We start from the raw sequence: 11,914 nt of genomic DNA on the forward strand, positions 1-11,914 counted from the left end.
AGGTGAGGGCGCGACGCGCGTGCGGGAGTAGCGGGTGCGTGTGCGGGAGTGCACGAGGAGGCGGCGGCTAGGTTATCTCCACAGGGAGCGTCTGCATTTTATACGCCTACGTGTGAAATGATGCAAATGCCCTCGGCGGGGCACCGATTTTACACGCGGTGGCACGAGATCTTTACAGCGGGCGGTAACTATTCATTGCTACAGGAGCACATCTTCGATCCGATGGCCCAGCTCCTTTCACCTCTCGATCCAACGTCCAGAATCGCATCAAGCAAACCGATCCGACGGCCAAGAGTCCCTAATCGCTGAGAGCGCCCGGGAGTGACTGCATCCCTTATTTCTCGATATGCATGTGGAACTTAAAGTAGCGAGGAGTCAAGGATTAGTGTATTTTTTCTGCTGCGCGCGGTTCGCTAGCTCTTAGGACGCACGCGTCGAGGTGACGTACGTATTGAACGTATGGTATAGCCCATCTCAGGCATCGATACGACGTAAAGTGTTACGATAGCCTTGTTGTATCCGTGTCCGTCTAAGTTCCCTTATTCGATCGGACTCCCAGCTCGTCGTCAATGCTGACTGCTGAGATATATACCTGTCGTGCACGTGTGTTCTGTGCGCCGCCCAAAGGAAGCGATCGGATATACAGAGCCAGATGGAGCAGGCGGAGGACCACGGCGACTTGGCGGCGCTCCTGCCGGAGGACGTGCTCGCCGACGTGCTCCGTCGCGTGGCGGAGCCGCGCTGGCTCGCCCTGTCGCGCTGTGTCTGCAAAGCGTGGCGAGCCATCATCGACGGCGGGAGCCTCCTGCGCACGGAGCTCCCGTTTAGCGGGTTCTTCATCACCTTCGCAGAGCTCTGTTTGCCCGAGTTCTTCGCCCGCCCCTTGTCGCCCCTGGGTCGACCAGCGATCAGCGGCAAGCTCGATTTCCTACCTACACCCATTAAAGTTTGCTCCGATGGGAGGAGCTTGGACGGCGACTACCACATCCAGGATCACTGCAACGGACTCCTCTTGCTCGACGGCTACGTGGTTAACCCTGCCACCCGATGCTGGAACGCTCTGCCCTTGTGCCCGCACAATCATACTGGGGATGGGGGAATCGTCCATGGTATTTTAAATCATGATTATTATCTGGCCTTTGATCCCAAGGTGTCATACCACTACCAGGTGTTTGAGATCCCTTATTTGCGTTGGGGTAAAGATGGGATTGACCCTTTAGATGAGACATCCGAATGGCCTCCATCTCCATATATCCTGCATGTATTCTCTTCAAGGAGAGGCTGTTGGGAGGAGAGGTTGTTTGTTCGACAAGGGGATGCCGCAGGAACACTTGCAAAGGCGCGTGTGTATGAGAGCCGACTCCACTCTGTCTATTGGCGTGGATACCTTTACGTGCATTGTCAAGGTGATTTTATTATGAGGTACATACCTGGACTGGTTCATGAATAATTTGATTTTAGTGTTCATTTTTTATCATACTGACAGCATACTACAGTGCTCTGAATTTCGAAAATTTTCTTGCCAACCATTTGATTTTGCAGAATATCTTTGTCTCAAGATAAGTACAGTGCGATTAAGGCACCAATGGGTGTTGGAGATACCAATTACATAGGATTATCGGAGAAAGGAGTATACTTTGCGTCATTTGTTAAGAATCACATTCGGGTTTGCATCCTGAATGAATCATCTAATCAGTTAGAGTGGATATTAAAGCATGACTACGACCTTAAGCCCATCCAAATGTTTGATCGCCAAGTTCATGGACCCTGGATCTTACAAGACATTAACTATGTAGTCTTTCGTTCTCATCTTCCAAATATCAACAAGGAAGAAGTAATCCACGAGAAATTTGAATGGAACTCCGACGATGATGATTTCCCTAAGAATGAAGACATGGTTGAAGTGCACCGTCGCCATCCATATTTTGAGATCGAGATACTTGGATTTCACCCATACAAAGAGATTCTCTTTTTGAGTAGGTCAGAGACCTTCAAACTAAAAGCAATGGCGTTCGCCTATCATTTGAATAGCTTCAAGACTGAAAGTTTAGGAAGCATATACCCAAGTTGTCACAGATATTTCGACTCTGGCCTTGCTAATGAAGCTCGGGAGATCGAATCTTTTCCATACACACCATGTTGTTGGATCGAAGAGATCCCAGAGAGAGTAAATTAATCCAGATGCTTCGCCTCAAACATGTTAATTAGTACATATGTTGTTTTTTATTTGGATCGTTTTTGGTTCTGACACTGGAGCTATAAATCATTCTTTAATTATTATTACTGTCAATTTTGTTATCAAGTAGCTCGGGAGTTTCTATGTTTGAATCCCGCAAGTGGATTTGGATCTCATGGTTCTAGCTTCTGAGAGATCTCACTCAAGTGCGTAGTCTCTAAGCATCAATTTTCGGATCTGTCTATGCTCACAACCAGGGGCAGCACGGATTCTACCTGCCGCTAGCTACATCTGCAATCTTATATGCAGGTTCATGCGTGTGGCGATTTGGACATCGCATCTGAACAACATGAACATTAATATGGGGCACACTTGCAGCAGCATTACTCAATACTATCTCAAAGAACAGGGAATATCATCTTGTCTTGCTGACAAGATCTGTTTCAGACCCCCAAAAATGCATTATAATTAAGGTGTCTAGTTCTGGGAAGCATATTCAGCACTTTATTCCTTATGCTTGCCTAATCCCCTGTTTCAGGGCGTCCTGGATGCCTCTTCTACCGTTTCATAGCCGGTACGGCCACCATCTAGCCATAGCTATCACTGCTTTAGTCCGGCCCACCAACCCCGTTATGGTGTGACTTTTTGGGTGGTGCACATGTTGATTTTTTTGCTACTAGCTTGCTGGATGGATGAATGGTGCATATGTTTGGTTCCCTTCTGCTGCTGCTTGGTAAATAGCTGGATCTATGTATGTGCTAATGGATAGATGTTGTAGATGGAGAAAGTGGAGAAAGCCGAGGGACCCAAAGCAAACTAGGACGGTGCAGTGCAACCTCCATTATCGTGCACAGGTGCCAATGCTCTACCACCAGAAGATGCTCGTACCATGGTTGCAAAACATGAGGCTATTGCTCTCAGTCTCATACCTTGAGATTATTACTTCTATTTGTAGTTGACCCCTTCTGTAAAGAAGCAAATTTTACAACCATTCTAATTATAGTATTTGACACTATGATACTTGTATTGAAATAGTTTTAGTGCTCATATTCTATGATAAACTGAACAGCTACGTGTTAGCAATTCAGAACACAACTAGTTCAGAGACAATACAGACATTCAGCACTCAACTCATCCTACAATCTTAGACTACAATCTCAGAAAAGAACTCGACATGCTATTATGTGGATAGTTTCCCAGAAGCTGATTCTAGAGAATCAAAAGCTGAAAAGAACTGGGCCTTACTTGACCTTCTCTCCTTCACTGCATTCTACCACCCGGTCTCTCTCGCAACGCCCTCTCCGCTCCGCGACTACCAGCAGAGGTTCCCTTACCCTGATTTTGACCTCGAGTGAAGGTGGTCCTCCCAAAAGAACACACATAGTGGTGGGCAATGCCGGCGGTAGCGACAATGACTCTCTCGCTCTATGGCGGTGTGTAGCATGGTGATGCTGACTATGATATTCCACATCAACCAGGAAAAGACTACCCTTCTCCCCTTTATCTGGTTTAGAAATCTGAATCCTCTTTCGAATTCAATCTTCCCAATGTTCTTCGCTTCAGGATCTAAGCCTCCTCCGCTTTATGCTCAATGATTGGTTCCAGAGTCCGAGTTCGGCGGCCGGAAACGCCCAACATCCAGTGACCATGAGGGCGAGTGGCTTCTCATCTATGGCATGCAGGACAAGGCTGCAGGTTTGGGCAGATGATGCGGCAGGTAGATTGGAAGCGGGAAGCTGATCCGTTAATCAAATTGGGAGCATGGTGCTTCTTTCCTCAGGCTTTGTAAGCATACAAGTTTGCCAAGTCTTACACTCGGTAAAGTATTCACATGGCTCCAGCCGGTGCACTCTGGCAATATTTACTAAGGCCATGAGACTCTGCAAAGTGGACACGTGGGACCAACAACTGGTGCACTCCGGCGCTTTTTTTTTTTTGCGGGTCACTCCGGCGCGCTTTTGCCAAGTATACTTTGTTGAATGTCATTTGAAGCTGCACTCAGCAAATAATTGTCGAGTGTCTGATTCTAGATGCTCAACAAAGACTTGACACGTGCACGCTCTAGTGATCCCTCCAAAGCTAGGGAAACAAAAAATCTTTATAGTGTTACATTCGGGACAATTGATAAAGAGGGGACATGTGGTACGCTGGTATGCCCCAAGCTTTGCCGAGTGTCCGTTGCTTGACACTCAGCAAAGTATGGACAATTGGCACCATCAGTCCCATCTTTGTGTCGTCTGTGCACTTTTTATGTTTGACGAGTTAATAGTTTTGACACTCTGCAAAGTTTTGTCGAGTGCACCATCATAAACATTCAACAAATATGTCTTGGTAGTACCTCTTCTGAGAGACATTTGTCGAGTGTAAGACTCGGCAAACACTTTGCTAAGTGTTTTATGCCCTTTGTGTAGTGTTCTCAACACACGTAAAAAAAACTTGATTCACAATTTGAATGGAGCTTCCATGAACGGCGACCTCCAGCGGAATGAGCTCGTCTATTTCAAGCGAGAGGTGTTGACATTAAATCGACACCAGTGCCTTGCTCTTCTCGTTCGGAGCCCAATTAATAAACCACATCCCGTTCAAGGTCGTCGAAGAGAAGATGCACAATTACCTAAGAGCAACTCCAACAGCTACCCTAGAAAACTTCCCATAAAACTGGATTTACGGGATGGATGTAAATTTTAGGGAAGTTTCCTAAGAGCAACTTTTGTCGCATATCGTAAACATCTTCCTCTAAAATATTTTTATTTTTGTATTTTCCATTAAACAATCCTAGATAATGGCCTAGGGACCGTAATTCAATGACACATGTGACGGCGGCCAACAAGATGTGGTGCAGGGCGGCGACATGACGGTGTGGCAACGACCCGATGTGGTGGTGGGCAGCGGTTGGAAGTGGCAGCGCGGTGGTGGCCGGCGCGGGGCGGCCCAATATAGTGCGATGCGATGAGGTGGTGGCTGGAGAGGGGCGACGCGGTGGCCCTGCATGGTGGCGACGCGATGAGGCGGTGGCCAACAAGATGTGGTGCAGGGTGGCAACGACCCGATGTGGCTGTGGGCGGAGGTCAGAAGTGGCAGCGTGGTGGTGACCGGCGTGGGGCGGGCTGATGTAGTGCGACGCGGTGAGGTGGCGGCCGGAGAGGGGCGACATGGCAGCCCGACATGGTGGCAGCCTGCAAGGGGCGGCAGTCCAGCATTGTGGCGCGGTGGCAGCGCCGCGACAGCTACAGAGTGTGGGAGGGGCAGAACAACGATGTGCACGGTGAAGTTTCAGGTGGTTTTCTTGCCGCCAAAACTTTATGGGAAGATTACCTTCCCGCAAAACCAATGGGAACTTAGGACCAAGTTTACAGGATGCTCTAAATTTATTCCGGGTGGGATATGTTAGAAACGTTTTTTAGCCAAACTTTTCCTAAACGGTAGTTTTTGTACGGTAGTTATTTGATAGCAGGTTTTATCCCATTAAAATGGCGAAGGATCGATCCCGGACCTCGTCCTAGTGTGTGCGGCTAACTACCACCGCAACAGGCGCTTCAGTTCTCAAAGAATGTATATTTTAACACTATTTTAGTTGAATTCATTTTTTTTAATATTTTGAAGGAAAAAATTCAAAATTTTCGAGATATTTCATTTTGGTCCCTACCGGAAAAAGGTACCAAGAAAAAAAAACCTTGATGTATGTACATACGAGTGTTTGCGTTTCTTCTGCATTTCAAAAAGAGCTAATACGTGTAGCTCTTAGATTTCCGTTGTCATAGGACGTGTCGAGAAGACGTACATGACACGGGATGTTATACGGTGTCCTTGTTGAATTCGCGTCCGTCTAAGGTTTCCTTCAACTGGACTCCGTGCTCAATGCTGAGATATATGTAGTGTGCACCGCCCAGAAGAACGATCCAGAGCTTAGCTACTTTGCAACGGAAGTGATCTAGCAAAACTGTATATAAAGAGCCAGATGGAACAGGAGGACCACCGCGACCTAGCGGCGCTCCTGCCGGAGGACGTGCTCCGTGGCGTGGCGGCGCCACGCTGGCTCGCCATGTCGTGCAGCATCTGCAAGGCATGGCGGGCCATCATCGACGGCGAGAGCCTCCTGCGCACAGAGCTCGCGTTCAGCAGCATCTTCATCACCTTCATGGATCACTTCGTGCCAGAGTTCTTCTCCCGGCCCCCGTCGCCGGGTTGGCCAGCTATCAGCGGCAAGCTCGATTTCCTACCCACAGCCTTTAAAGTTCGCCATGATGAGTGGATCTTGGAAGGTGAGTACTACATCCAGGATCACTGCAACGGACTCCTCTTGCTCGACGGCTACGTGGTTAACCCTGCCACGCGACGCTGGGATCCTCTACCCCCACCTCCGGCCAACGACGGTACGGGGATCGTCTATCCTGTCCAATTCAAACAGCGTCTCGCCTTTGATCCCAGGATTTCGTCCCATTACCATGTGCTGTCGATCCCCTATTTGAATGGCTACCGGAGATCTGCAGAATTTGACCGGTTAGAGAAGGCATCCGAATGGCCACCTTCTCCGTATATCCTGCATGTATTCTCCTCAAAGACACGCTGTTGGGAGGAGAGGTCTTTTGTTCGAGAAGATGATGCCGTAGGGACAGTTGCCGAGGCACGTGTGCACTTGAGGCGAGTTTGCTCGGTCTACTGGCGAGGATCACTTTACGTGCTTTCACAATATAATTTCATTACGAGGTACCTACACCGTTTGATTAATAATTTGATCCTAGCGCTCACATTTGCCCTAATGAAATAATCATCGTTTCAGTTTTCTCAATTCAAAGTTTCATGGCAATGATTTAATTTTGCAGAATATCTTTGTCTGAGGATAAGTACAGTGTGATTAATCCACCAATGGGTATTGGACTGAGCAGTTATATAGGATTATCAGAAAAAGGAGTGTATTGTGCATCATTTGTTAAGAACAATCACATTCTGGTTTGCACCCTCAGTGAATCGTGTGATCAGTTTGAGTGGATATTAAAGCACAATTATGACCTTATGCCCGTGGAAATGTTTGATTGCCAAGTTCATGGACACCGGATATTAGAAGACATTAACTATAACATCTTTCAATCTCATCTTCCAGTTATCGACAAGGAAGAAGTAATTCAAGAAAAATTTGAATGGAGCTCCGATGATGATGATGATGATATTACTAACGACATAGACAGGATTGAACAGCGCAATTATTCATCTTGTGAAATCGAGATACTTGGATTTCACCCGCACAAAGAGATTCTCTTTTTGAGCAGGTGGGAGGGCCATAAATTAAATGCAATGGCGTTTGCCTATCAATTGAATAGCTTCAGGGTTGAAAGTATAGGTAGCATATACCCAACGGGTTACGAGTCTTTCGACTCCGGCCTTATTACTGCATGTCGGGTGATCGGATCTTTTCCATACACGTCATGTTATTGGATCCAAGAGATCCCAGAAAGAGTAAATTAATCTGGATGCTCCATCTCAACCTTGATCATATATATGTTGTTTTTTGTTTGGATTGTTTTTGGGTGTGACACTAGAGCTATAAATTATTATTACTGTCCATTTTGTTGTCAAGTAGCTCGAGATTGTCTGTTTGAATCACAGAAGTTGGTTTGGATCTCTTGCTTGTAGCTTGTGAGAGATCTCACTCACGTACGTGGTCTTCTAAGATGGAATTTTTGGATTTATATATGCTCGAATCCAGGAGCTGCACGGATTTTACCTGCTGCTAGCTGCATCTGCAATCTGATTTGCAGGTTCATGCGTGGGGCATTTCACATTGCATCTGAACAACAGGAACATTAGTTTGGAGCACACCTGCAGCAACATTACTCTACTATCTCAAAGATAGTAGAGAAATGGTTTGAGTGCAAAAAAGGCCTGCGCCAAGGGGACCCCATGTCCCCGTACCTCTTCATTCTGGTTGCTGACATTCTGCAACGCCTTGTTGCGGCGATCGGGGCGGAGGGAGGGCTCCAGCATCCTCTTGATCCATCTCTCCCGTGTCCGGTTCTCCAGTACGCCGACGACACCATGATTTTGCTCGAAGCGGAGCCAGCCCAAATTGCTAAGTTGAAGAGTGTGCTGGATGCTTTTGCTGCCAACACTGGGCTCACCCTTAACTTCGATAAATGCACCTTTGTCCCAATCCATGTCGAGGCGGAGGTGGCGCGGCAGCTCGCTGCTATGTTTGGGTGTCCAGTGGCAAGCATCCCGCAGCAATATCTGGGGCTGCCCCTCTCCGCTGCAAAACTCAAGCTTGTCGACTTCCACCCGCTCATTGCAAGGGTCGATAGGTGGCTGGCGGGTGGTGCGGGCTCCTGCTCTCGTCTGCAAGAAAGTGGACCTTGGTGGATGCCATTCTCATGTCCTTGCCCACCTATGCCATGGGGTCCCTCCAGCTCACCGAGGGGACGCACGCCAGTTTTGAGAAGAAGTTCGAGCTTTCTTTTGGGAAAATGACACCTCTGTCAATGGGGCTCAGTGCAAGATTGCCTGGACCGAGGTCTGTAAACCGCGCAACAGGGGTGGCTTGGGGGTTCGGGACATGAGATTGCAGAATTTCTGTCTGCTTATGAAGCTATTGGCTCGGATCCATGCCCCCTCGTACACTAGCCGGCAGACATGGTTCTCCTCCCAGTACGGCTGGCGAGGAAACCGCGATATGGGCGACGCCGGACGACTTGATACCCCCACATGGAAATCTCTCCTGGCTCTCCTGCCGCTTTTCCGGGGATGAACCGCATGCTCCGTGGGTGATGGGGCCACCACGTCCTTTTGGCGGGATCTTTGGTTGGGCAGTGCCACGTTTGAGCTCAGGTTTCCGGCGCTCTTCTCGCACACGAAGCGCCCCAATGCTTGTGTTGCTGACTCCCTGCGGGGCCTGGATGCCCATCTTCAACCTCATCTCTCCGTGGTCGCCTACTCAGAACTTGCTAGTTTGAAGACGAGGCCCGCGTTACGCCCTGGCGTGCCCGACAAGCGCGGGATGCGTTCTTCGGGAAGAGCGTTCACTGCTCGAGGGGCATGCCAGGCTGCCATGGCAGTACACGAACTGGACACCTTCGCGCCAATGATTTGGCGTAGTTTTGCTCCGGGGAACTGCAAATTCTTCCTCTGGTTGTGCCACCGTCAGCGTCTCCCGTGTGCTGCTCTGCTCCATCAAAGGCACATCATCAGCAGTTCTGCCTGTGATTTTTTGTGGAGAAGTGGAGACCATTGAGCACTTGATGCTTGGATGCCGGCACGCTTGTGTCATCTGGGCTGTGGTGGCTCCTGGCGCGGCAACTGCTCTCTCTATCGAAGACCTGTGCACTGCACGCGGCGCTGGAATGCCGGCCCCCCGCGCCTTAAGGTCACTGCTTGTGTTGCAATTCTATGGAACATTTGGAAGAGCAGGAACGCCAAGGTTTTTCGGGGGCTAGACCTCTCTCCTCCGGATGTGGCCTGAGCCGTCGCGGCTGACGTCTCCCTCTGGAGATGGAGATGCTCCCGCACCATCTGTAAAACGATCCTTGAGTCGTGGGTGCAATGTTTCGCGGCCTTGCTGCAGGGGCTCGGTCCCTTCCCCTCCCCACGCTGCTTCCTCTTCAGTCTTTCAGCCTTACTCCGCTGTTTTTTCGATGCAGTTGTAACTTGCGTGGGGGGCCTCCCTCTCGACCCCTCTCTCCCCTGTAACTCTTATTTGATCTGGTTATATGAAAATTCAAGTGGGCAGTTTTTCTGCCTCCCGGTGATGTTTCAAAAAAAAACTATCTCAAAGATCAGCGAATAAGAAAAGCATATATGTGTTTCTGACAAGATCTGTTTCGGACCCCAAAAAATGCATTATAATTAAGGTGTTTGTCTCCCTTGTTTCAGGTCTTTCTGGATGGCCTCTTTCACTGTCGCTAGCTGGTCCGCCTTGTACGGTTCCACACCTAGGATATCTCTCTTCAATGTGTTCTCTTTGGCATACTACTTTACTCCATGATTTCTTGTAGCTCCTTTGTTATCGAGGAATGGAGCTCATCGCCCAACTATTCTTTCAGTTCTTGGAGCTCCTCACCACCCATGAAACATTTCCACGCACCATGGGGTCGCCGGGTCAAAGGCCTTTTTGAAATCTAAGTTTGCGCACTCTGGGGATGGACGTGCGCGACATCACCGGCAGGTGCCCGACCGGTGATGTGGATGCGGTTTGTGGGGCAGTTGCCTCCCTTCCAATGGTGTTGCGACTCATGTTGGAATGTGAGTTGTGGCAAGAGGAGCAGAGTCGTGGCAAGTCCATCGTCGTCAACCGTTTGACGGGTGCTTGAGTGTGCAATCGGAGCTGTAGTGTTGCGGACCGATGCGCTGGCAACAATGTCGGCTGATGGGTAGGTCTGGCTATGTTGGTGCAATGCATGCTTTTTTCCTTCTATGAGTCTTGTAACCAAAGTCCGAGCTTCCTAGTCCTCGACGCATTTGGCCGGCTGTCTGGCATAGGACGACATGGTTCTTGTATGTCCTTTGTTCGTCGTGGTCTTCATGGGCCATCTATTGTGTGAAGTCGGAGTCGCTTGCTCCGGGAGTAGAGATGACGATAATATAGTAGGCAATCCCGATTGTGTCCTTTTCACGGTGATGTGTGTGGGTAGCCCGGTCGGTAGGATACCCTTTCTTGTGGGCGTGTAGGAACGGTTTTCACCCGGGTTTTCGCAAATAAACTGAGCAACTCTCTCTCCCTTTTTTAATGGACCGGAGCCCTAAGGACACAACCTAGCAAAATATATTCCCAACTTCTAAGGCTTGTAGAATGGAGCGCATTGAGGGGGTGTTTGTTTCCAGAGACTTTTTTGTGTAGGGACTAGAAAAAGTCCCTCTTAGAGACTTTTTTACCAAACGGGAGGGACTTTTTAGGGACTAAACTAGGCATTTGGGACTAAATGAAGAAGACTCTCAAGTAGAGTCTTTTTTGGGACTTTTTGGGAATTTTCCAACAATGCCCCTCCATGCATTTAATGGCCCGCCACCTCATGGTGTTGTTTGATTGTTATTTTTCTATATACTAGGGGCAATATGGTCATTTAATAACCTCTAGGAAGGGACTAGTGACTTTTTAGTCTCTGCAAACAAACAGGGAGGGACTTTTTAGGGACTAGAGACTTTTTAGTTGGGACTAGAAAAAATTCTAGGACTTATGAATCAAACAGGGCCTGATTGATCTCCTTGTTGTGCTCACATATCGAAGAGAAAAAAATAGTGAGGATGCGCTTAGTTGCATGCCTCATAGCGGTGTCCTCCGAGGTCAATCTGACTGTCACCTGGGACACCACCTTTACTTTCCTTTGTTGCCCAGTTTTTGCATCGAACTAGTTCGTCGTCACACCCTTCACTCCCTCTGTCAACAATCATCGAGCCCTGCCTAAACCTAGTTGTAGCTCGCTGCTTCAGTGTTTTGGGTTCATATTTGCTACTACTTCCTCGTCTTTGTGCGCAAACTCCCCTTCGATGATTCCAGCTTTCCACAAATCATCTTGATGTGCCATAGATGTCGCTGCTAGAGTCCGGCCAACCAACCCCGCCACGGTGTGAATCTTTGGGTGACCAAGGCGAGTCAGTATATGTAGACATTTTATTACAGCTCGGGGTGGCCTGACCCATGGGCTAGAAAGCTCGTAGTCCAGTAGTCCATTTCTTGACAATCGCGCAGGATCAGTGCTAGAGCCCACAACACCGAATCAGTTAGTACAAACACTTATGCTACCCTATATTTTT

The 11,914-nt window shown here is 48.6% G+C and overlaps 1 protein-coding gene across 1 annotated transcript; it reads left to right on the forward strand.

Moving 5' to 3' along the window:
- Window positions 1-627: 627 nt before the first annotated feature.
- LOC123057681 (uncharacterized) lies at window positions 628-2,243 on the forward strand. Its single transcript, XM_044480603.1, has 2 exons — window positions 628-1,422; window positions 1,543-2,243. Exons 1-2 carry the CDS (start codon window positions 653-655, stop codon window positions 2,174-2,176), a joined length of 1,404 nt encoding a protein of 467 aa, XP_044336538.1. The 5' UTR covers window positions 628-652; the 3' UTR covers window positions 2,177-2,243.
- Window positions 2,244-11,914: the final 9,671 nt, after the last annotated feature.

Source organism: Triticum aestivum, chromosome 3A (assembly GCF_018294505.1).
Source record: "Triticum aestivum cultivar Chinese Spring chromosome 3A, IWGSC CS RefSeq v2.1, whole genome shotgun sequence".
Classification (NCBI taxonomy): Eukaryota; Viridiplantae; Streptophyta; class Magnoliopsida; order Poales; family Poaceae; genus Triticum; species Triticum aestivum.

Coding starts and splice junctions, on each gene's coding strand:
- LOC123057681 (XM_044480603.1), top strand. CDS start 653: ATGGAGCAGGCGGAGGACCACGGCGACTTGGCGGCGCTCCTGCCGGAG. Junction 1,423..1,542: donor CAAGGTGATTTTATTATGAG/GTACATACCTGG, acceptor TTGATTTTGCAG/AATATCTTTGTCTCAAGATA.